Source organism: Tachyglossus aculeatus, chromosome 1 (genome assembly GCF_015852505.1).
Source record: "Tachyglossus aculeatus isolate mTacAcu1 chromosome 1, mTacAcu1.pri, whole genome shotgun sequence".
In the NCBI taxonomy this organism is placed as follows: Eukaryota; Metazoa; Chordata; class Mammalia; order Monotremata; family Tachyglossidae; genus Tachyglossus; species Tachyglossus aculeatus.
This window is the reverse complement of record NC_052066.1, coordinates 149,091,851-149,115,127: the sequence shown is the minus strand read 5'-3', so window position 1 is coordinate 149,115,127 and position 23,277 is coordinate 149,091,851. Positions and strand designations below refer to the sequence as shown.

The window sequence follows — 23,277 nt, the reverse complement described above, 5'->3', positions numbered from 1 at the left end:
TACCCCAATGCTTAGAACAGTTCCTGGTGCATAGTAAGTGCTTAGCAAAGACCATTACAAGGTAATTAGGTTGGACACAGTCCCTGCCCTGCAAGGGGCTCACAGTCTTAATCCCCATTTTACAGATGAGGTAAATGAGGCACAGAGAAGTGAAGTGACTTACCCAAGGTCACTTCACAGACAAGTGGCAGATCAGGGATTAGAACCCACATCCATAATAATAATAATAATAATAATAATAATGGTATTTGTTAAGCATTTACTAGGTGCCAAGCACTATTCTAAGCACTGGGGTTGATACAAGGTAATCAGGTTGTCCCACATGGGGCTCACAGTCTTAATCCCCATTTTACAGATGAGGTCACTGAGGCCCAGAGAAGTTAAGTGGCTTGCCCAAGATCACATAGCAGACAAGTTACGGAGCCGGGATTAGAACCCAGGTTCTTCTGACTCCTAGGCATGTGCTCTGTCCACTAGGCCATGTGACATAGAGGATACAGGAAAAAAAAATCACCAGCCAGGGTCCCCCCACCCCGACCAGCCATGGGGGAACCCAACTGACACCCCACCAGCAGGGATTATCTCCCAGGAATACCACTGATCTTTCCCATGCCCGCATGGCCCTCTGAAGGAGCTGGGCCACTCGGTCCGCAGTCTCCAAAACATCCCTAGTACTCTGCTTAGCCATTAGCCCTAGCCTCAGTCAGGAATGACACCCCTCACCCCACCTCCAATCCAGTCCAGAGTCACATTAACAGACAGAGAGAAAAGAGTCGTAAAGCAAAGAAAGCCCAGAGAGGATCCAGAATTATCAGGTGAAACCAACTCCAATCAAAAAAGTAAACAACCGGTGGTTTGAGGATTTCCCAACACCCAACTCTGGTGTCCTCTGTCCCCAGCAGTGCCCATCCCCATTAAGATAATGTGGGGCCAGGGGTTGGCAGAAAAATGAGAACTAAGGCACAGATCATGTTTGCACATGCAAATGTCACCCTCTTGTCCTTCCCTGCCCACCCTGCCCTGGACTTGCTGCTACCGCCAGACTGCACCCCTTTTTTTCCCTGCTCCTCTCTCTGGGACTAGTGTTGACTGCTTTCAGTGGTGTTTACTGAGCACTTACCATGTACAGTGCACTGAACTAAGTGCTTGAGAGAGTATAATACAACAGAGTTGGTAGACCTGTTCCCTGCCCACAGTGAGCTTACAGTCTAGAGGGGGAGACCGACATTAAAATAAATTATGAACATGTACATAAGTACCATGGCATTGAGGGTGGAGTGAATATCAAGTGCTTAAAGGGTAAAGGGCAATGCAGAAGGGTGAGGGAGTAGAGGAAATGAGTTCTAAACTGGGGAAGACCTCTTGGAGGAGTTGTGATTTTAATAAGACTTCGAGGGTGGAGAGAGTGATGATCTGTTGTATTTGGAGGGGGAAGGAGTTCCAAGCCAGAGGCAGGGCATGGGCCAAAATTTGGCAGCGAGATAAGCAGGAACAGAGTACAGTGAGTAGGTAGACAGTAGAGGAGCGAATTAAGTGTGTTGGGTTGTATGAGGAAATCAGCAAGGTAAGAGAGGAGGGGACAAGGTGATTGAATGCTTTAAAATCAGTGGTAAGGAGTGCCTGTTTGCTGTGGAGGTAGATGGGCAACCCCTGGAGGTTGTTGAAGCATGGACTGAACAGTTTTTTTAGAAAAATGACTTGGGCAGTGCAATGAAGTATGGACCCAGGAGGGGAGAGATGGGAGGCAGAGAGGTCAGCAAAGAGGCTGATGCAGTATCAAGATGGGATATGGTAAGTGAATGGAGAGTAAAGGGTGGATTTTAGCAATGGTGTGAAGGCAGGATAGACAGGATTTGGAGACAGATTGAATATGTGGGTTGAATGTGAGAGATGAATCGGGGATAATGCCAAGATTATGGGCTTGTGAGACAGACAAGGTGGTGGGATTGTCTACAGTGATAGGAAAGACTGTGTGGAGACAGGTTTGGGGTGGGAAGATGAGTTCTGTTTTGGCCATGTTAAGTCTGAGGTGTTGGCAGGACATCAGAGAAGAGATGTCCTGAAGGTTGGAGAAAATGTGAGAATGTGGAGAAGGAGTGAGATCAGGGCTGGAAATGTAGATAATAATACTAATGGTATTTATTAAGCGCTTACTATGTGCAGAGCACTGTTCTAAGTGCTGGGGAGGTTACAAGGTGATCAGGTTGTCCCCTGGGGGGCTCACAGTCTTAATCCCCATTTTACAGATGAGGTAGCTGAGGCCCAGAGAAGTTAAGTGGCTTGCCCAAGGTCACACAGCTGACAATTGGTGGAGCAGGGATTTGAACCCATGACCTCTGACTCCAAAGCCCGTGCTCTTTCCATTGAGCCACTGATCTGTAGATGTGGAAGTCATCTGCATAGAGAAGGTAGTTGGAGCCATGGGAGTAAATGAGTTCTCCAAGGGAGTGATATAGATCAGAATAGAAGGGGTCCCAGAATCGAGCTTTGAGGGACGCCCCACAATTAACGGGTGGGAGGCAGAGCAGGAGCCCAGGAAACCTGCTTTCACCTGGCAAACCACAAGCAGGGCCTTTCCGGCCCCGCTGGACTTGGTGAACCAGTGTCTGAGAGATCCAAGCACTGAGTTAGGAGAAATGCTCATGGGTCTGTGGAACAGAACTTTAAGAGACACAAGTAGCCACGGAGGAAACCGGGCTGGGGAAGCTGGAGAAGGGGCAGGCCAGAGCACTGTGTTGGCTCTGGGAATTGGAAAACCAGGATGGGTTGATGATTGATAAAGTGGAGGAAGAGGAGGAAAAGGAGCAGGAAGGTAAACATGCCAGCAGAGGGAATGGTAGGTGCACAGCAGTAGCAAGAAAGTCACAGACAGGACCCGGAAACTGAGCAATGGAGCAAAGCATGCACCCTGTACAGCTTCATTCTTGGAACGATTCCCACGGTCCATCCACAACCCAGCATTTTACCTCCCCCAGGGCATCATCATCATCATCATCAATCGTATTAATTGAGCGCTTACTGTGTGCAGAGCACTGTACTAAGCGCTTGGGAAGTACAAGTTGGCAACATATAGGGACAGTCCCTACCCAACAGTGGGCTCACAGTCTAAAAGGGGGAGACAGAGAACAAAACCAAACATACTAACAAAATAAAATAAATAGAATAGATATGTACAAGTAAAATAAATAGAGTAATAAATATGTACAAACATATATACATATATACAGTTGCTGTGGGGAAGGGGAGGAGGTAAGATGGGGGGAATGGAGAGGGGGACGAGGGGGAGAGGAAGGAAGGGGCTCAGTCTGGGAAGGCCTCCTGGAGGAGGTGAGCTCTCAGTAGGGCCTTGAAGGGAGGAAGAGAGCTAGCTTGGCGGGTGGGTAGAGGAAGGGCATTCCAGGCCCGGGGGATGACGTGGGCCGGGGGTCGATGGCGGGACAGGCGAGAACGAGGTACGGTGAGGAGATCAGAGGCAGAGGAGCGGAGGGTGCGGGCTGGGCTGGAGAAGGAGAGAAGGGAGGTGAGGTAGGAGGGGGCGAGGTGATGGACAGCCTTGAAGCCCAGGGTGAGGAGTTTCTGCCTGATGCGCAGATTGATTGGTAGCCACTGGAGATTTTTGAGGAAGGGAGTAACATGCCCAGAGCGTTTCTGGACAAAGACAATCCAGGCAGCAGCATGAAGTATGGATTGAAGTGGGGAGAGACACGAGGATGGGAGATCAGAGAGAAGGCTGATGCAGTAGTCCAGACGGGATAGGATGAGAGCTTGAACGAGCAGGGTAGCGGTTTGGATGGAGAGGAAAGGGCGGATCTTGGCAATGTTGCGGAGCTGAGACTGGCAGATTTTGGTGACGGCTTGGATGTGAGGGGTGAATGAGAGAGCGGAGTCGAGGATGACACCAAGGTTGCGGGCTTGAGAGACGGGAAGGATGGTAGTGCCGTCAACAGAGATGGGAAAGTCAGGGAGAGGGCAGGGTTTGGGAGGGAAGACAAGGAGTTCAGTCTTGGACATGTTGAGTTCTAGGTGGCGGGCAGACATCCAGATGGAGATGTCCTGAAGGCAGGAGGAGATGCGAGTCTGGAGGGAGGGGGAGAGAGGAAGGGCAGAGATGTAGATCTGGGTGTCATCAGCGTAGAGATGATAGTTGAAGCTATGGGAGTGAATGAGGTCACCAAGGGAGTGCGTGTAGATCGAGAACAGAAGGGGACCAAGCACTGAACCTTGGGGAACCCCCATAGTAAGGGGATGGGAGGGGGAGGAGGAGCCTGCAAAAGAGACTGAGAATAAACGACCGGAGAGATAAGAGGAGAACCAGGAGAGGACGGAGTCTGTGAAGCCAAGGTCAGATAGCGTGTTGAGGAGAAGGGGGTGGTCCACAGCGTCGAAGGCAGCTGAGAGGTCGAGGAGGATTAGGACAGAGTATGAGCCGTTGGATTTGGCAAGCAGGAGGTCATTGGTGACCTTTGAGAGGGCAGTTTCCGTGGAACGTAGGGGACGGAAGCCAGACTGGAGGGGGTCGAGGAGAGAGTTGGTGTTGAGGAATTCGAGGCAGTGCATGTAGACAACTCGTTCAAGGAGTTTGGAAAGGAATGGTAGGAGGGAGATGGGGCTATAACTAGAAGGTGAAGTGGGGTCAAGAGAGGGTTTTTTTAGGATGGGAGAGACATGGGCATGTTTGAAGGCAGAGGGGAAGGAACCAGTGGAGAGTGAGCCGTTGAAGATGGAAGTTAAGGAGGGGAGAAGGGATGGAATGAGCGATTTCATGAGATGAGAGGGAATGGGGTCTGAAGCACAGGTGGCCGGAGTAGCACTTGAGAGGAGGGAGGAGAGCTCCTCTGAGGATACTGCTGGGAAGGATGGGAGAGTAGCAGAGAGTGTTGAGAGCCGGGGGGTTGGAGAAGGGGGGGGAAGTGACTTTGGGGAGGTCGGACCTGATGGATTTAATTTTATTAATGAAGTAGGAGGCCAGATCGTTGTGGGTGAGGGAAGGAGGAGGGGGAGGAACCGGGAGCCTGAGAAGGGAGTTGAATGTACGGAAGGGCATCAAGATATGTGGGGGAAGTTTGGGATGACTGCCCTCCTGGACCTCCATCTTTGTGGCTAGGGATGGCTGTCTAACTCCCTTCGCATTTCCCTCCAGTAGCCCCTTATGGGCCACTGGAACTTATGGGGGCTACTGAATGGGGCCACCTCTGGCCCCAGCCACTCCCGTAAGGACTAGCCCAGGCTCCAATTTGGTGCTGCCACTAACTGTGTTTCTGAGTCTCCTGCCCCTTGTGTCTCTGCAGCCATCAGGCAGGAGTTGAGTCGGATCAGCACGACATAGTGACCGCGTCCCTCCCTCCGCCCTGCCCTCGCCTGGCCTCAGAAGACCCCACCCTCCCCCACCCCCCAATCCCAGATCCTCGGAAACCCGGATGGCCTGGAGCATTCCAAGGTCCCACGGACTGGCGAATGAAGACACCCGAGCTGTCTCGGTTCTTTCAGCCCTTTTTATTAGCAGACTCGGCCCACTCTGGAGCTCGCTGCCTTGGGTTTGCATCATTTAAAAAGTCTTAACCGAAAGGAAAGATCAAGATTTTCAATTTCTGGATTTTTTAGATTCCATCTGACATTGCACATTGGGTTGTTTGGCTTTTTTGTATTTTGTATTTGCTTATTTAAATGTATTCCGTTTCTTTTAGTAGTAGGTAAGAAGACACGTGAGCCATTTGCTTTAATAGATGACTTCAGAGTAATTTTATTGGTAGTCCGCAATGTTAAAGACCCCCTTGCCAACAACAACAGCAGCAAAAAAGAAAAAAAAAATCAATCAATCATTTATTGTGGCATCACCAGAGAAACAGAGACGTTTAGCGTTGTTGAATGACCGCTGTTTCAGAGTTCTCACGCTATTCAAATGGTACATCAGTGTACCACAGTATCTGTGTCCATATTGGTAATAAACTGTTTACTGTCCACAGGGCCCCGGCTGGTCTGCCTTTCTCTTCATTTAATGGTACTTGTTAAGTGCTTACTATGTGCCAAGCGCTGTTCTAAGCACTGGGGTAGATATAAGATAATCAAGTTGGACACAGTTCTTGTCCCACATGGAGTGCCCAGTCTAAGAAGCAGGGGGCTGAGGGGGTGTAGGGTTTGATCCCCATTTTACAGATAAGGGAACTGAGGCACAGAGAAGTGTCTTGCTCAAGATCACATAGCAGACAAGGGGCAGAGCCGGGATTAGAACCCAGGTCCTCTGACTCACTCCCAGACCCATGTTCTTTTCACTAGGCCATGCTGCTTCTCTCTCATCTGGCCCTTGGGACCACTTGGCCCCAAAGTAAGTGAATAAATGAGGGCAGCCGTTTTCCAAGGGCCTGGTGAATTCCATTTCCTGGGGATTACCTGGAGCACCTGCAGGTCATGGAAGCCAAAGGGGCAGCTAGTTGATGTGGCACTCTCACCAAGTGCACTACTGTTATTATGGCTAGCTGTGTTGACGAGTTGTTGGACCGAGGCTGGTCTTGATGGTACGGGAGGATTTCCCCCATTGGTCCTGACCCTCTGGTGACCCCAGGACCTCTGGAACGATAGGGGGATGTCAGCCTGGCATCAGGTCCTTCTTTGACCCGGGCCCTGGGGCCAGCATCCACCCCAGTAAGGCTCCATGATGAGAGGGCATGGTGACTGGTCTGGGGGCTGGCCTGGCCCATGGGGTGCCACCCTGAGTTCCAGGAGCAGTGGGAGCAGTCCTTTCCTCCCCTTTCTGGGAGACCCTGAGCTGAGAGGGCTGGTGGCACTTTGTTACGGCCCTGTCCCATGTTCCGCCCCTGGATCCAGGGCATGGGATGGAACCACACAGTTGTGGCAGCCATGATAGAAGCTGCTGTTGCCACCATTGAGGAGAAAGTGGAGGATGAGGAGGAGCAGGAGAAGTTGGAAGGAGAGGAGAAAGAGGAACAGGAGGAATAGGAAGGAGAGGAGCAAAGTCTCTTCCCCTTGCCCCTTCCTCCTCTCCATTTTCCCACTCTTTGCTTCCCCCTTCTTCTTCCCTAATTGCTCCTCCTATCTGCATCTCACCTCCCCTAATATCTTGTGCCTTATGTCTTTGAGTAGTCTCCAACCCAGAATGACGCCATGGACCCATCTCTCCCAGAACGCCCCACCTCCATCTGCAATCGTTCTGGTAATGGATCCTTAGAGTTTTCTTGGTAAAAATACTGAAGTGGTTTACCACTGCTTCCTTCTGCACAGTGAACTTGAGTCTCCACCCTCGACTCTCTCCCATGCTGCTGCTGCTGCTGCTGCCCAGCACAGGTGAGTTTTGACTTGTAGCAGATTGCCTTCCACTCACTAGCCACTGGCCAAGCTAGGAATGGAGTGGGTATGCTTGACCCTCCCAGAGTCAAGACTGGAAGGGTACCGGAAGCTCTCCAGGTGTGACCCTGAGAGGAGGAGTATCTGGAGCTAGTCCTACCCAAACAAGAATGTCACTGTTATTTAGAGTTGGCTAAGGAGGGCAAAAAATCTGAGAGCAGATCCCACCCCAAAGAGTGGTTAGCAATCTAGGACCCCCCAATCCCTCATGTGCACCCCCTAGCCCCCACTTCCCCCCACCCCGGTCACTTTGGGCTCAGCCTTTCCCCCCAGGGCCTGTCAGAGTGGGTGAGGGCAGGTGCCAGGTGGCACAGGGGAAATGGTGAGCTAGGAAGCCAAGTGCTGGGGTGGGGAGAGCCATCTGTAGGTTTGGAGATGGGCTGGAGCAGGCTCCGGACAGGACTGATATGCCACTCCGATCCAGTCTTCAACATGGCTGGAGGCAGGAGGCACCCTTACTGGAGGTTGCGGGGTGGGGACGGGGAGAGGCATGACAGGGAACCCAAAAGCTGCACACAAATTAATTTGGTTTGAACGAGGGTCCCCAAGCACTGCTATTCCTGACGCTGACCCAACCAGGCTGGATTTCTAATCTTGGGAAAACCTGGCATGAGTTTCTTTATGATCTCATGATGACCAATTCTATTACTTCAAACTCTCCCAAGTACTTAGTTCAATGCCGTTCACATAAAAAGGACTCAGCAAACACCATCGATAGATTGATGTAGGACAGAAGGAAGAGCAAGAGGTAAAAGGTCAATTGCCCAGCCCATAAGAGGTTCAGTGTTAAGTGATAGGACAGAGTCCATCCTTCAGGCTGTTCAGGTGATCCTGGGAACCAGGCTGTACCTGGTTTCACTGATCACTTTCAGCTCGTCTCCCCTCCAGCAAGACAATGGGCTGATGGGAGAGGCAACTAACAGTTGCCCATCCCTTCACAGTCACTTCCTAGGACTAACTGGGACACAGCAGGGTGAAGACTCAAGGATTCCCTCCTCCTCTTCCCTCTCCCCATCCACTTGCCCAGGAAACTCAGCCCATTGTCCCATACAGGTCATATAATCCAGCCCTCAGCCTCTAAGCAGGATGACCCTCCCTCATCATTCTCTCCCTCACTGCTCACAAAGAACGCTGGGAAGGGAAATTCACCAAAGGCCACTGTTTCCAAACTTTAACCATCCTGACCATCCAGCCCACAGGCTGGGCAACCCTTCGGGGAAGGCCTTCCATAAGACAAGCCTAACTCACTCCTGTGGCATCCATCCTACTCATAGAGTCAGCTCTACTAACTCCAAGCCCCTTTCCCTGGCAGTATTGATGAGTCAGAGTGGCCCCTCTTTTGGAGCAGAATGAGGGAGATATCTGCACACCTGTCTCTGAAAAGGATTGACTCTTCCCCTGGAGGTAGGGCAGGGGAGAGGAAAGAAGCTATCAAATCACAAGCAGGAACATGGTGGGAACCCCCGAGCAGAGACCGGTCTGCAAACAGCCACCTCTTGGGGGTGAGAAGGGAGAGAGGGTGGTCAGTGTTTAAGTCACTAGGGCCACCAACCTGGACAGGGGAGCGGGGAACCAGAGGCTGGGGGTGTCCAGGGCTTTCCTGAATGCAAGTACTACCATCCTCCTTTGTTCGGGTGAGTTTTATCCAGGTGGTTGTGTGGCAGCCATCCTAGGGAGCTCTGAAGAGCTGCTTAAACAATAGTGGAGCCAGGTCTTACTCTTACTTCTCAGTGCACTAAACTTCCCAACCAGCCCGTTCTGCTTCCTCCATAGCATGAGGTTGCAGACCCCTGAGATGCTTACAAACTGGCTCCCTCAACAGGATGACACTTTAACCCTATACCTCCAGAACCAGAGGATCCCCTGCCCCCTCCTTCCACCCAACAAGGCCTGATCAGTGGGAATGGGATGGACCAATCCTCAGTCCCTGTCACAACTGGTTCCTTGACAGCAAGCAGCCTTCCTGGAGAGGGACCCCACTGTCTACTACAAGCCTGAGCAGGCATCCTCCTGGCCTCTATCCACACTCAGCATCAACACCCAAACCGACACCTCGCAGGATGGAGGAAGAAGCTGAAACTCTTGACAAAAAAGGAGGTTTCTGTATTATGCGTGGACTTCAATTAGCCACAGAGTTCCTAGCTCGTTCTGCTATGACTCAGGATAATGGAGAGTGGCTAGCACCTGGGTGGTCTGCAGGCCTTTCCCTGGGCACAAAGAGAGGAGAGCTGGGTCACTGTGGGAGTCGGAGTGCCCCCATCCCCAAGGGCAAGGCCTGCCTCCTGAATCCAGTTTAGGAGGAGGCCAAGGCTCTGGGTGGCCTGCACTCCAGATGAGGATGGAGAAGCAAGTCCAGGCTGCAGCAGGCTGACAGGAAACACAGGGATGAGGCATAGGGCTAGGTTGGTCCCAGCCTCTTAGCACTCTCCATGGGCCAGGGTCTATTTAGAGATGACCCTGGCCCTGTCAGATTCACAAGTTCCTCGCATCCACGTGTGAATCACTGGCCCAACCCCAGCGGGTTGAGGAGGCTAACAGCATTCTGCCTCCTCCACACATCTGCTTCCATGTTTCCTCCCACTCCAAAACAAAATCTAGGCCATGCGATGGCTCAGTTGGGCACAACCAGAGGCCGACCCTACAAGGAAGGGTGATTGAAAGCGGGAGTCCATGCACTTAAGACATGCTCTCCGTGAAAGCTAGAGATGGGCCCAGCCCTCAGCTGAAGAAGATTCAGGACTGGCAGAGACTCAGCTCTGATGAGAGGTCAGCTGTCAGAGGATGCAGAGGTGTTAATGGATGGCCTCTCGTCTGCCCACCAGCCCTTAGGGGGTCTGCCCCTTCTGCCACCTCCCTGAAAGTCAAGGCAGACTGAACTCCAATGGAGCATCACACAAATAGATATGCAAAATCTGCAGCCAGGGGCCCAGCTCAGGACCGAGGCTATGCAAAATCAGACACTGTCATTGCATTCTCTCTTGCAGAGAGATCGCATCAGGCATCCTTTGCTTTAGCTAAGGATAACACGTTGAAAAAAAGGCCATATAGTCAACCCAGTTCTACTTCAGTAAAGGGGGATTGTGTTCCTGGCCCCTTCAGGCCAAATAATGGCTTCTCAAGGCTCCTGAGTTGCAAGCAGGGAGACAGTGGTGAAGGCAGAGTGGTTAAGGATCTGTCTCAGGCCCGAGGAAGCCAGGAGGGGTTGGGGTCAGAGCGAGGGATGGGACAAGTTGAGAAACAGGGACCATTCTCAGCTTTGGAGAAGGGTAGGATCATGGTTAAAAGAAAATTCTGGTTGTAACCACCCAGTGCAAAATGATTCCCCTGAACTGGTCATCCCAGAGTAAGTGCCATAGCTCTGAGGGTCACACAACGTGTGAATAGATAGAATGTGTCATGCCAAACATGAACACACTAAGCGAGTGGCAAGTGCTGAGTTTCACACTTTGGCCCTTGCCTGGAGTGAGACTCACTGTCTTCCCAGCCTCTCTGACAGGATCCCAGTTCCCTACTCTGAGTTTTAGAGCCAGTTGCTCTGGCCTGGACCACGGCCAGGGAGAAAGTTGCTCAGATCTAGGGTCTAATGGAGAGAGACTTGTTCTCACAGGGAGTGGGGGGAAGGGGAGAGAGACCAGCCCTTTGGGGAGGCGGAAAAATCCTTCCAGTGCTACAGCTGTCTGCTCAAAGGGTGAGGCAGGAGGACTGAGAAGCACTGAAGCCTTGGAGGGGGAGAAGAGGGAGTGGGGAGGGCAGGGGTCTTGCCCTGAGAACTCCAGCAGGTGGTGGAAGAAAGCCCTGAGTGATGATCAGACCTGAAGAAGAAACACGTCAGTTTTCAGTGTTCACCTAGGAAGCCCAGGATCGTCATCCCCAGGACACAGGTGGGTTAGAGGGCACAAACCAGCCCCCAGGGCACCGGCAGCCCGGGCAGGGTGCACAATGCCGGAAAACCAGTTCCGCTGCCTCGGCCCAGAGGGGAGAATCTTCCCACTCCCTCTGGGTGGCCTGGAAACGCTTACCTGCCCGTACTGGGCCTGATCCACCCATTTCACCCCCCTTCCTACCCCGCACCCCGTCCCCCTGGTCCCCCTGCCCCAACACCGAATGTGCTTGTATTGCTCCAGGCATTGGGGCACTGGGGTGGCCGGGGCAAGCTGGGAAACGCTGAGACTGTGACCACCAGGGGAACACATCCCCTTCTTGAAATAGGAGAGTGGTGAATGTCTGCTCCGTCCAGGCTGGCTGGCTCGTCGCTTCAGAGGAGTCAGAGTAAGGTCCAGGGGCAGGGGGAGACCCTGCCGTGACAGGCCATGACCCCTCACCGCAGGGTCATAGACCATCCTCTGCCCGCTTGTACACCCGTTTAACCCTGGAGTAAGGTCCGATGGCACTGTCGAAGATGAAGTCCCAGAGGACCTGCACCCAGGAGGAGTGCTGGGGCAGATGGTCGTAGTACTCAGCCGCGATCTTCCGCACCTGACAGAGCAGAGAGTGTTGGGTCAGGCTCAGCCCAGGCCTCCCCAGCCCCTTCTCCCACCACCTTCTGCCCACTGGACAAGACCAGGGGATGGTTTGGTTCCCGGTGAGTGGTCCAGTCTGGAAGGGGTGGTGGACTGGGGCTAAGTAGGAAGAGCTGAAGGGAGCAGGACCTCACTGTCAACTTGTACTTCCCAAGCGCTTAGTACAGTGCTCTGCACACAGTAAGCGCTTAATACGATTGATTGATTGGTCCCCCAGTTTCCCCCCGCCCCCATCCCCCACCAGCTGGGTGAAATAGAAAAGATTCCATTTAGTGGCCAAGAGAGAGCAGCACCAGCTGTATCAGATTGGGTCTGCTGCACTGCCTCTCCCTCATGGCTCAGAGGGTCCATGCCATCTCTGCCTGCCCCCCATCCCCACCCTTAGGGTCCCAAATACCACTCCTCCATGGGTAGGAGAGGCACTGAGGGCCCTGCAGCGAGGTACCCAGGGCAGCAGAGAGGGCTGGAGAGTCAGATGGTTAGGTACACAGTGGGTGTGGGGAGAGCATGAAGAAGAGGCTGAGACCAGACCTCCTGTTACACTGGGGAGACCAGCACTGGCAGGAGAAAACTCAGCCCCCCAACTCTCAGCCCCAGCAGCCTACAGAAATTGGAGGCATCCTGCATTGGGTCCACCCTTCCTGGGCTCTCGCTGGGCTAGAACAGATGCCCCAACACCCCCGTGGGCCGTAAGCCACGACAGGGTCTCCCCCGGAGGCTCTAAGCCACGGCTGAGGGTTCCCACTCCCACAGGCCCTAAACCATGGCAAGTATCACCCCCTCCCTCAGGCCCTAAGCCATGACGGAGGTTCTCCCCTCCTGGTTGGGATTCAGAGAAGTATCCTTTCCCTACTCTTTCCTGTTCTCCTCCTAGCTACTGTTGATTCAGCTGAATCACTGCTCTGTCCCCAAATCCCCGCCCCAATTACGCAGGTGTAAGGCTGCTTAGGAGAAAATGAGTGATTTTGCCATCAAAAATCACTGCCACTGGGCCTGTCAGGCCTGGGGCACCAAGCTGGAGGCTGCGCAAAACTTGCCACTCAGGCGGTGACCTCTGCCCTCTAGGAGCTCACAGTCCGGGACTGAAAACTGGACAAAACACATCCATTACTTCCTAATCTTGGATCTGAGTTAAGAAGCAAAGTTGCTTGGTGGAAAGAGCACAGGCTTGGGAGTCAGAGGTCATGGGTTCTAATCCTGGTTCTGCCACTTGTCAGCTGTGTGACTTTGGGCAAGTCACTTAACTTCTCTGTGCCTCAGTTACCTCTTCTGTAAAATGGGGATCACTGTAAGCCCCAAGTGGTACAACCTAATAACTTTGTATCTATCCTAGTGCTTAGAACAGTGCTTGGCACATAGTAAGCACTTAGTAAATACCAACATTATTATTATTATTATTATTATTCCCAGGGTTAGAGGGTGGGTCAGACAGGGCTCCAGGGGTCCAAGCAGGGAAAGCTACCTGAAGGAAGTGGGCTTTCCAGCTGCCAAGAATTTGCTATCAATCAGTAGTATTTATTGAGTGCTTAATGTGTTTAGAGCACTGTTCTACGCACTTGGGCAAGTAAAATACAACAGAGTTGGTAGACAAGATCCTTGCCCTCAAGAAGCTAGTCCTGGCTCTGCCACATGTCTGCTAGGTAACCTTGGGCAAGTCACTTCACTTCTCTGTGCCTCAGTTACCTCATCTGTAAAATGGAGATTAAGAGTGTATGGACCCTGGGGGACTGTGTCCAACCTGATTAGCATGTACCTTAGAATAGTACTTGGCATAGAGTAATCACTTAACAAATACCATTTTAAAAAAAGATAGCGTGTGAGTCTGTTATCAGTAGATTTCATTGGACTCCAGATGAGTTGATTACCTGAGCTCACTGGAGATTCCTTCCTAACCAAAACCTTTCATCAGAGGGAATGTAAAGCAGTAAAAGAGATTAGTTTAAATTTTCAATTCGTCTCCCTGCCTTGCCTAGCAAACAGAAAATTGCCAAAAGCCAAGGAGCACCAAGTACCGTGTGGAAGTTGTGGCCACTATTTTCCAGAAGTTTGTGAATCATGCTTGATCCTGGAGCATTCCTGGGTGGCGGAGGGACCCCAAATCCCTTCCCACACTTGATCCAAAGCCTGTGCATTCCTCTCTCAGGTCCAGATGGAGTCTGGAACAACATCAGAGCCACAGAACTCCACGGCTGGAGCCATGACAGAGGAACGGTAAACAGTGAAAACTTAACAGGAGCATAAAAGCATCCAGGACTAGACAAGGGACGGGCCAGATGACAAAGAGACTGTCCTATATGGAACCAGCTGATCGGGAGAGGAAACCCTCCTCCACACTCAGGAAAATGGGGCATGGGGCGCTGCCCACTGAGAGGAGCTGGACAGCATAGCCCATGATGCCACTAACCTCACATAATGACTTCCTTTTGTGGAAAGGGCAGGGAAATGGGGAGGGAAATCTCATTGGACCCGAGGATCTACCTTGCAGATAGGGTGGGAAATATCTAGGAAATCAATCAATCAATCAATCGTATTTATTGAGCGCTTACTATGTGCAGAGCACTGTACTAAGCGCTTGGGAAGTACAAATTGGAGGAAACCTCCTCACTCTTTGAATGTGGATCTTTCCATTCCCCTTTGGCTCTCCCAGAGCTTGGAATTCCTTACCTCTACTCAAGGATGCTGCTTCTTGGCATTACTCTATTTGGCTCCCCTCAATTGCTGCCACAGACACACACCTGTTCCCAATTTTAATCATAAACTCAAATCCCAGTCACTGCATTGCTCCAGGCAGACAAGTTACTCATTAAACCCAGGCAGGGCCAATGAGTATTATCTGGCCGATCTATCCTCTAGGGGCTGGAATTCCTCAGGCCTGGAGGGTGGCAATGTCAGAGCAAACTAAAGGAAACACTCCTTCACCTTGCGGATGGTAAACGTACAGAATCTGTTCCCGAGGGAAAATACGTGCCTGAAAATAGCAGCAGGTTAAAGGAGGGTTTGGAATGCTTCATGGACGAGTGTGTACCCTGGATCCCTGGAGGGAAAGTCAGGGATGGAGGGGGTTTTGGTTGGTTGGTCCATCCCTAGCCACCAGTGGGGTATCAAGGAGGGCCACCCACATTTGGGTCTTTCAGCATGCAGTTCCAGAGGCACTGGGAAGGCAGAGGGACTGGGTTATCTGACGGTGACACTGATTGTGCTTATGAAATGGAGAATAATAATAATATTTGTTAAGTGCTTACTTTGTCCCACGCACTGTACTAAGTGCTGGGGTGGATACAAGCAAATCACATTGGACACGGTCCTTGTCTCATGTGGGGCTCACAGTCTCAATCGCCATTTTCCAGATGAGGTACGTGAGGCACAGAGAAGTGAAGTGACTTGCACAAGGTCACACAGCAGACAAGTAGTGGAGGCAAGATTAGAACACATGACCTTCTAACTCCCAGACGGTGCTTTATCCACTATGCCATACTCTCTCTCCTAACCGAGTCTCATGAAAAACTTGAGTTGCCAGGGTGCTTTGCAATTGATCGATCAGTGGGGCTGATCAATCAATCAGTAGGCTTTCACTAAGTCCTCATTTCCCCTACCCCTTCTCTCCTCTTCAACGCCCATGCACTTGGATCTGTACTCTTTAAGCATTTGATAGTCAGCCCAGCCTCAGCCTTATGGCACTTTATATACATATCTATTTTTTATTTTAATGTCTGTCTCCCCTTGTAGGCTGCAAGCACTTTGTGGGCAGGGAACGTATCTATTAGCTCTGTTGTATTGTACTCTCCCAGGCTCTCAGTCCAGTGCTCTGCACACAGGAAACACTCAAATATCTCTGATTCATGGATTGACTGGGAAGTACTGCACTAAGCACTTGGAAGAGTAGCACAGAAGCTCCCTGAGGAATTCAAAAAGGGAGAGACAGATAAGTAAGGATAAGGGGGAAGACTTTTAAGAATGCAATGACCCCTCACCTAGTGGGTGCTGGAGGGCAGAAAGGCATCGTGGCTTAGTGGAAAGAGCCTGGGCTTGGGAGTCAGAGGTCATGGGTTCAAATCCCTGCTCCGCCAATTGTCAGCTGTGTGACTTTGGGCAAGTCACTTAACTTCTCTGTTCCTCAGTTACCTCATTTGTAAAATGGGGATTAAGACTGTGAGCCCCAAGTGGGACAACCTAATCACCTTGTATCCTTCCCAGTGCTTAGAACGGTGCTTTGCACATAGTAAGCACTTAACAAAAAATGCCATCATCATAATTCCATGGGAGCATGAACGTGGCAAGGGGCTTCTCAGGACCCCACTGAATACCCATTCCCAAGCCTGAGGCAGAACGTCCCATGCCCAAGGACTCCCAGGTGCCAATCTCCTTGTGGCCAAGACTCAGCCGTGAGGTCAGAGCTAGTGGTTCAGTGGCCCAAAGGAGAACACCCAGCATCCTCGGTGAGTCGGGGGAGGAATCCTCCTGGAGACTCCAGTTCCCCTCTTTGCCCTCAAGCCCTATGACTTGGCTAAATATTATTAGTGATAATAATAATAATACTAATAGTGGTATTCGTTAAGACCTTACCTTGTGCTATCCACTGTACAAAGTGCTGGGGTAGATACAAAAAAATCTGGTTTTTTGTGGGCTCACATCCCACAAGGGGCAGGGAAAACGAGCATCGAATTTCTTCATTTTACAGATGAAGAAACTGAGGTCCAGAGAAATGAATGACTTGCCCAAGGTCACACACTAGGCAAGTGACGGAGCTGGCATTAATACCCAGATCCTCCGACTCCCAGGCCTGTGCTCTACTAGGCCACTTTGTGCCTTGAAACTACAGTGCCAAAACTACTAAATCTCGTTGCCTAGAGAAATCCAGGGAATCTCCTCAGCTTCACGTTTCAGGGGCCAGAGGGTCAACTCAGTGATTTGGCCACTGAATCCCAAGGGGCCAAGATGGAGGTTTACCAGTGGACCCCCAAATATGGGGACTCCATCATGGTACACTGAGAGGCTAATTTTCCTAATCTGAAAAACGGGGATTAAATGCCCCTCCCTCCCCACTTTGACTGTGAGCCCTGTGGCTGACAGGGACCCTGTCTGATCTGTTTGGATTTACCTCAGTGCTTGGCACAGTAAGCGCTTCCCCTTAAGAAATATCACAGTTGTCATGACTATCATTATTATTATTTTCCCCAGATTCCTCCACCTGTTGGAAGATCTCCAGGCCCTGGGGCACACTCTAGTGCAGTCAGCCCTGCTAAAGCCACCACACCTTCCACCCCACAACTCTGGAATCCGAACAGGAATCTCCCCAGTCAGGTAACCAGCTGGTCAGCCCCTCGTCCAGTAGAGCTAGAATAACAGACGCCCTCCTGCCCTGTGCTTGTGGGCCTTCAGGGACCACCCTCCCTCCTTCCTCCCCTTCTCTCACCGCCTGGTGGGCCTACCTGGGGCAGCTTGCATCCTGGAATACTGGGGAAATCATGGTGTTCCATGTGGTAGCCCACGTTAAATGTGATCCAGTTCAGAGGCCCGTAGTAGGAATAGGTCTCATGGCCCTTCAGGAACATGTAATGCTCTGCGATGAAGTGGCCGGAGAAGGGGTGCAGCCCCATCCCCAGAATGGAGCCGGCGACCAGGTAGACCACGGGTTTCAGTCCCCACAGGGCGTACAAGGCCCCGTCTGCCGCCAGCTGCACCAGAAAGTTGAGCACCTCCATCTCGGTGACGGCCTTGGGGTTGACTAACAGTGGCCTCAGGGCATAGAACAGAGGCTGGAGGATGAGCCAGACCAGCTTCCGACCCGGGGTGCAGAAGAACCAGCCCTCGAAGTCCGTGGGGATGTCGACGTCCAGCATGTCCCCGCCCAGGTAGCGGTGGTGGTCGATGTGGTACTTCTTGAAGGAGGCGGAGTAGGGCACGCCGACAGGCAGGTTGGCAAAGATGGCGAACCAGCGGTTCCACTTGGCCAGCTTGTTCCCAAAGGCCACGTTGTGCGAGATGTCGTGGATGGCCAGGGTCAGCGAGTGGTTGATGCAGCCCCCGAAGCCGTAGGCCCAGAAAAAGAGCCACCTCCAGGAAAGGTCCTTGACCAAGTAGCAGGCCAACAGCTGAGTCAGTACCATGCTGGACACGATCCACTTCAGGTGGGGGTCTGAGCCCATTAAGGACTTGATTGCCGGATACTTGGCTAAGACAAAGAGAGCATGAAGTCAGAGAGAGGCACCTAAGGACTAATGAGAAGCAGTGTGGCCTAGTGGAAAGAGCACAGACCTGGGGATCAGAGGACCTGGATTCTGATCCTGGCTCCATCACCTGTCCACCACCTTGGGCAAGTCATTTCCCTAAGCCTCAGTTTCCTTGTCTGTAAAATAGGGATTCAATATCTGTTCTCCCTCCTACTTAGACTTTAAGTCCCATGTGGGACAAAGACTATGTCCAATCTCATTAGCTTGTACCTACCCCAGAGCTTAGTACAATGCTTGGCACTTAGCAAATATCACAGTTATCATTACTATTATTATTGCTGAAACCACAGAGGGATTCAAAAATGTCCATCTGGTCCAGCTCCCTGCCACCAAGTAGATAAAGGATGAAATGTCATCAGATGGGAGTCTGTTGAGCTTAATGGTGGACAGTCAGGAGGACCTTCTGTATGTCCTGCACAAGTTTCTCCTGCTTTAATTCCAACCCGTTTCTTAGAGAAGCAGCGTGGCCCAGTGGAAAGAGCATGGACTGTGGAGTAAGAAGTCATGGGTTCAAATCCTGGCTCTGCCAATTGTCATCTGTGTGACTTCGGGCAAGTCACTTAACTTCTCTGTGCCTCAGTTACCTCATCTGTAAAATGGGGATTAAGACTGTGAGCCCCCCGGGAGACAACCTGATCACCTTGTAACCTCCCCAGCGCTTAGAACAGTGCTTTGCATATAGTAAGTGCTTAATAAATGCCATCATTATTATTATTATTATTATTCTGTGAACAAGGAAGCCAGTAGCATTCTCCCCAAAAGACCTCTTTTTGTTCTGCTGACAGTTACCACCAGCCCTCCTCTTATTCCAGCTAATCAGTCTCAATTCATTTAACCTCTCCTCCTAATACTAATAATGGTGGTATTTGTTAATGCTTATTCTGTCAATCAAATCAATCGTATTTATTAAGCATCTACTCTGTGCAGAGCACTGCACTAAGTGCCTGGAAGATTACAATATAACATAACAGAGTTGGTAGGCAAATTCTCTGCCCATAGTCTAGAGCACACTGTACTAAGTGCTAGGGTGGATACAAGGTAATCAGGTTGGACCCAGTCCCTGTTCCATGTGGGGCTCACAATCTAAGGGGGAGAGAGATCACATGTGGAATCCCCATTTTACAAATGAGGAAATGGCTTCACAGAGCAGATTAGTAACATGCTCATGGTCACACAAAAGACATGTGGCAGAGCTGGCATTGGAACCAACACCCCTCCGATTCCCAAGCCCATGCCTATTTCACTAGGCCATGCTGCTTCTTCTCAAGTCTGGACCACCATGCTGAATCTGGGCATGGACTAGATCTAGCCCAGCACAGATCCCCATAGCCACCCATTCCCCTTTCCCCCTTGAAACTTCCCCAAACTCCTAAACCACTGACAGCTGCCATTTAACCCACTGTGCAACTCACAGGAGAGAAGAGAAAAAGGAAAAGCCAGAAAGGACAACCCTTGATAGAAAAGTCCTCAGATGCCCCTGCCCCCATGCACCCTCAGTCAGGGTCAGTGCTCAGGGGTCTTGGGCTTGCCCCTTCCTTGTATGCATCCTTGGCAGAGAAACCAAGGTGGTTTCTTATTGTTATACTGTACTCTCCCAAGCATAGTATAGTGTTGTGCACACAGTAAGTGTTCAATAAATACAACTGAATGAATGAATGGAACCCATTTCCACTCCTGACTGGACAGTCGGAGGCTGAAGGATGTGAACGGCCATTAGGCTGTGCCTGGACCATTTCCCCAGTTCAATCTAGTAAAGCCTTCAGCCCTTTGCTGCCCCACGTCCTTTCCCCTGGCTCCCCAGGAGCTATAGCCTTGGCAGGTGAATGTACAGAACAACGAGGAAGTCCTTTCCTCTGACTTTTGTTACTGGTCCTGGAACAGGACAAGGGAGAGGTAAGTTGGACTTGAAGTCTGCCTCCAGGGCTCTTGGGTCATCCAGATTCCTCCTGGGCAGCATGGAGAGGGGGGCATTTTTACACTAGAATCACTGGCCTGTTGGGGTTCCAGCCCAGAGCCTTTTTTGGTCAGCCCAACCCTGTCAGCTGAGTTTGCATAAAAACCACCTGGTCAGGTATAACCCTGAGGCCTTCGTAGACTGAGCCTCCCCTGTTTCCACTCCTCCTTCTCCTCCCCGCCCCATGGCCCCCCCTCCACCCTACCCCCTTCCCCTTCCTACAGCACTTGTATATATTTGTACAGAATTATTACTCTATTTTATTTGTACATATTTATTACTCTATTTTATTAATGATTCATTCATTCAATTGTATTGAGCACTTACTGTGTGCAGAGCACTGTACTAAGTACTTGGGAAGTACAAGTTGGCAACATATAGAGACGGTCCCTACCCAACAACGGGCTCACAGTCTAGAAGGGATGTTTATATAGCTATGATGTGTATATAGCTATAATTCTGTTTATTCTGATGGTATTGACACCTGTGTATTTGTTTTGTTTTATTTTCTGTCTCCCCCTTTTAGACTGTGAGCCCGTTGTTGGGTAGGGACTGTCTCTATATATTGCCAATTTGTACTTCCCTAGTGCTTAGTCCAGTGCTCTGCACACAGTAAGCGCTCAATAAATACAATTGAATGAATGAATGAATGCAAGAGAAATGACTCCATAGATTGGTGTTTGATTCTCTCACAGCAGGTGTAGCTGAGGGCTGATGGGATCTTGTCTCGTTCATTCATTCAATTGTATTTGACTGCTTACTGTGTATAGAGCTCTGTACTAAGCACTTGGGAGAGTACAACAGTAACAGACATTACCTGCCCACAACGAGCTAACAGTCTTGGGGGTGGGGGGGGGGATCTCCCTCTTATCCACCCAACCACCTTACTTTAGCCCATTTCACTCTACTTCCCCATAATCAACCAATTGCATTTATCGCAAACCTATTCTTTGCAGAGAACTAACTGCTTCTGAGAGTATAATATAATTACTAGATTGGCGCCCAGATCTCAAGGAGCTTACAATCTATCAATCAGTCATATTTATTGAGCACTTACTGTATGTGTAGCACTGTTCTAAGAATTTGGAAGAGTACAATAGATTGAAAGACATTCCCTGCCCACAGTGAGCTTACAGTTCATAACCGTGTGAGGTGGATGCTGACATTAAAATAAATTAAAGATTTATTTGAGAAGCAGCATGACCTAGTGAAGAAAACACAGGCCTGGGAGTCAGATGACCTGAGTTCTAATGTTGACTCAGCCACTTGTTTCCTGTGTGACCCCAGGCAGTCACTTAGCTTGTCTGTGCCTCCGTTTCCTCATCTGTAAAATGGGGAATAAATCTTACTCCCTCCTACTCAGACTGTGAGCCCCTTGTGAACAGGAACTGTGTCTCACCTGATTGTCTTGTAACTACCCCAGTGCTTAGAACAGTGCTTGGCATATATTAAGCACTTAATGAGTATAATAATTATTGTTATAGTTGGGAAGTATTTGGTTATGTAAATCTTCTGGGGGAGGGAGTTTGAGAGTACTCTTGTGTTCAGTTGGGACAGAACTGTTATAGTGATAATTGGGGGGAGGATGGAAGGTAGGGAGATAAGAAATTGATCAGGGAAGGCTTCCAGGAGGAAATATGGTTTTAGAAGGGCTTTGAAGATGCAGAGAACAGTGGTGTCAGCTCGGAAGTGGGAGAAAATCCCAGGCAGGAAGAAGGGTGTGAGCAAGAGGTGGGTGGCAGGAGAGGCTAGAATGAGGCTCAGTGAGAAGGTTGGCTTGAGAGGACTGAAGAGTGCGAGCTAGGATGTAGTGAGAGAAGAGAGTGGATAAGTAGAAGAGAGAGAACTTTAATAGCTGTCATATGGATTCTCAATCACTTGAGGTTTTACTCCTGATGAGGTCTCTGACCATTCTTTCTGCCCTGGCCTGGGATCCCCACTGCCAAGCCCCTTTGGCATGCCCCTTTGGAGATCACTCTTGGGGCTCAAAGCAGACCCCACCCCCACCTATAACAATAATAATAATAATGGTATTTATTAAGTGCTTACAATATGCAAAGCACTGTTCTAAGCGCTGGGGAGGTTACAAGGTGATCAGGTTGTCCCCCGGGGGGCTCACAGTCTTAATCCCCATTTTACAGATGAGATAACTGAGGCACAGAGAAGTTAAGTGACTTGCCCAAGTCACACAGCTGACAGTTGGCAGAGCCGGGATTTGAACCCATGACCTCTGACTCCAAAGCCCGTGCTCTTTCCACTGAGCCACGCTGCACCTCCCAGCAGCCTCTCCTTCTTTCGATCACAGAGCAGGAGAGGACTCTTCTCAAACCCTCCATCCCACTATTTCTCTCAGTTGGGGCAGAGACTAGTCTCTTGGGGCTCAGTCTCACAAAACAGGGAGGTTGTCATGCTCTCCTCCCTCATTCAGTTGTATTTATTGATTGCTTACTGTGTGCAGAGCACTGTACCAAGTGCTTGGAAAGTACAATTCAACAATAGAGACAATCCCTGCCCACAATGGGCTTACAGTCTAGAGGGGGGAGACAGGCATCAAAACAAGGAAACAGGCATCAATATAAATAAATAGAATTTTAGATATATGCATACATAAGTGCTGTGGAGCAGGGAGAGTGGAGGAAGAGCAAAGGGGGCGAGTTGAGGTGACACACCAGCAGTGGAAAAGTTGTTAGGTGGGGCAGATCACATGGGGAGGTGAAAACCCTCTTAGAAGCAGGGGGCCCTTTCAGGGTGAACCAAGGAGAACACATGACTAGGAAGCAAGAGCAGTGGAGGGGAATGGGGTTATGGTTCACAGAGAGAGGCACACTAGCTGTCACAATTTGGTGTTGGGTAAGACCAAATCCTCCCAGTACTGCTTGAGGAAATGCAAAGAGCATAAGGGGTGTGACATATGGTCCACAACTCATTCATTCATCATCACTTCGTCTTTCCATACTACTGCTACTACCAGTTCTAACTTTGATCTTCCTCCTGTTCCTACTATTTAATAGTAATAGTCACGGAGAATCATAGCATTAAGTTCTTATTGCATGTTAAGCGCTGGGGTAGATACAAGGTTCTCAGACTGCACACAGCCCCTTTCCCACACGGGGTTTACAATCTCTCTAATTCCCGTTTCACAGTTGAGGAAACTGAAGTGCAGATAGATTAAGTGACTTGTCTAAGATTACCCAGCGGGCAAGTGGCAGAATTG

The 23,277-nt window shown here is 50.5% G+C and overlaps 2 protein-coding genes across 2 annotated transcripts in view; one reads left to right on the top strand and one right to left on the bottom strand.

Moving 5' to 3' along the window:
- EVL (Enah/Vasp-like) overlaps positions 1 to 5,808 on the top strand; it is a 168,912-nt gene extending 163,104 nt beyond the window's left edge. The window contains exon 14 of the mRNA XM_038743277.1: positions 5,289 to 5,808. Coding sequence (XP_038599205.1) covers positions 5,289 to 5,326 — 38 coding nt within the window. The 3' untranslated portion in view covers positions 5,327 to 5,808. The remainder of the gene's footprint in view (positions 1 to 5,288) is intronic.
- Positions 5,809 to 11,498: 5,690 nt separating this feature from the next.
- The window catches only part of DEGS2 (delta 4-desaturase, sphingolipid 2), a 30,369-nt gene continuing 18,590 nt past the window's right edge, over positions 11,499 to 23,277 (bottom strand). The window contains exons 2-3 of the mRNA XM_038749446.1: positions 17,309 to 18,051; positions 11,499 to 11,835 (exon numbers count right to left, since the gene is read on the bottom strand). Coding sequence (XP_038605374.1) covers positions 11,689 to 11,835; positions 17,309 to 18,051 — 890 coding nt within the window. The 3' untranslated portion in view covers positions 11,499 to 11,688. The remainder of the gene's footprint in view (positions 11,836 to 17,308; positions 18,052 to 23,277) is intronic.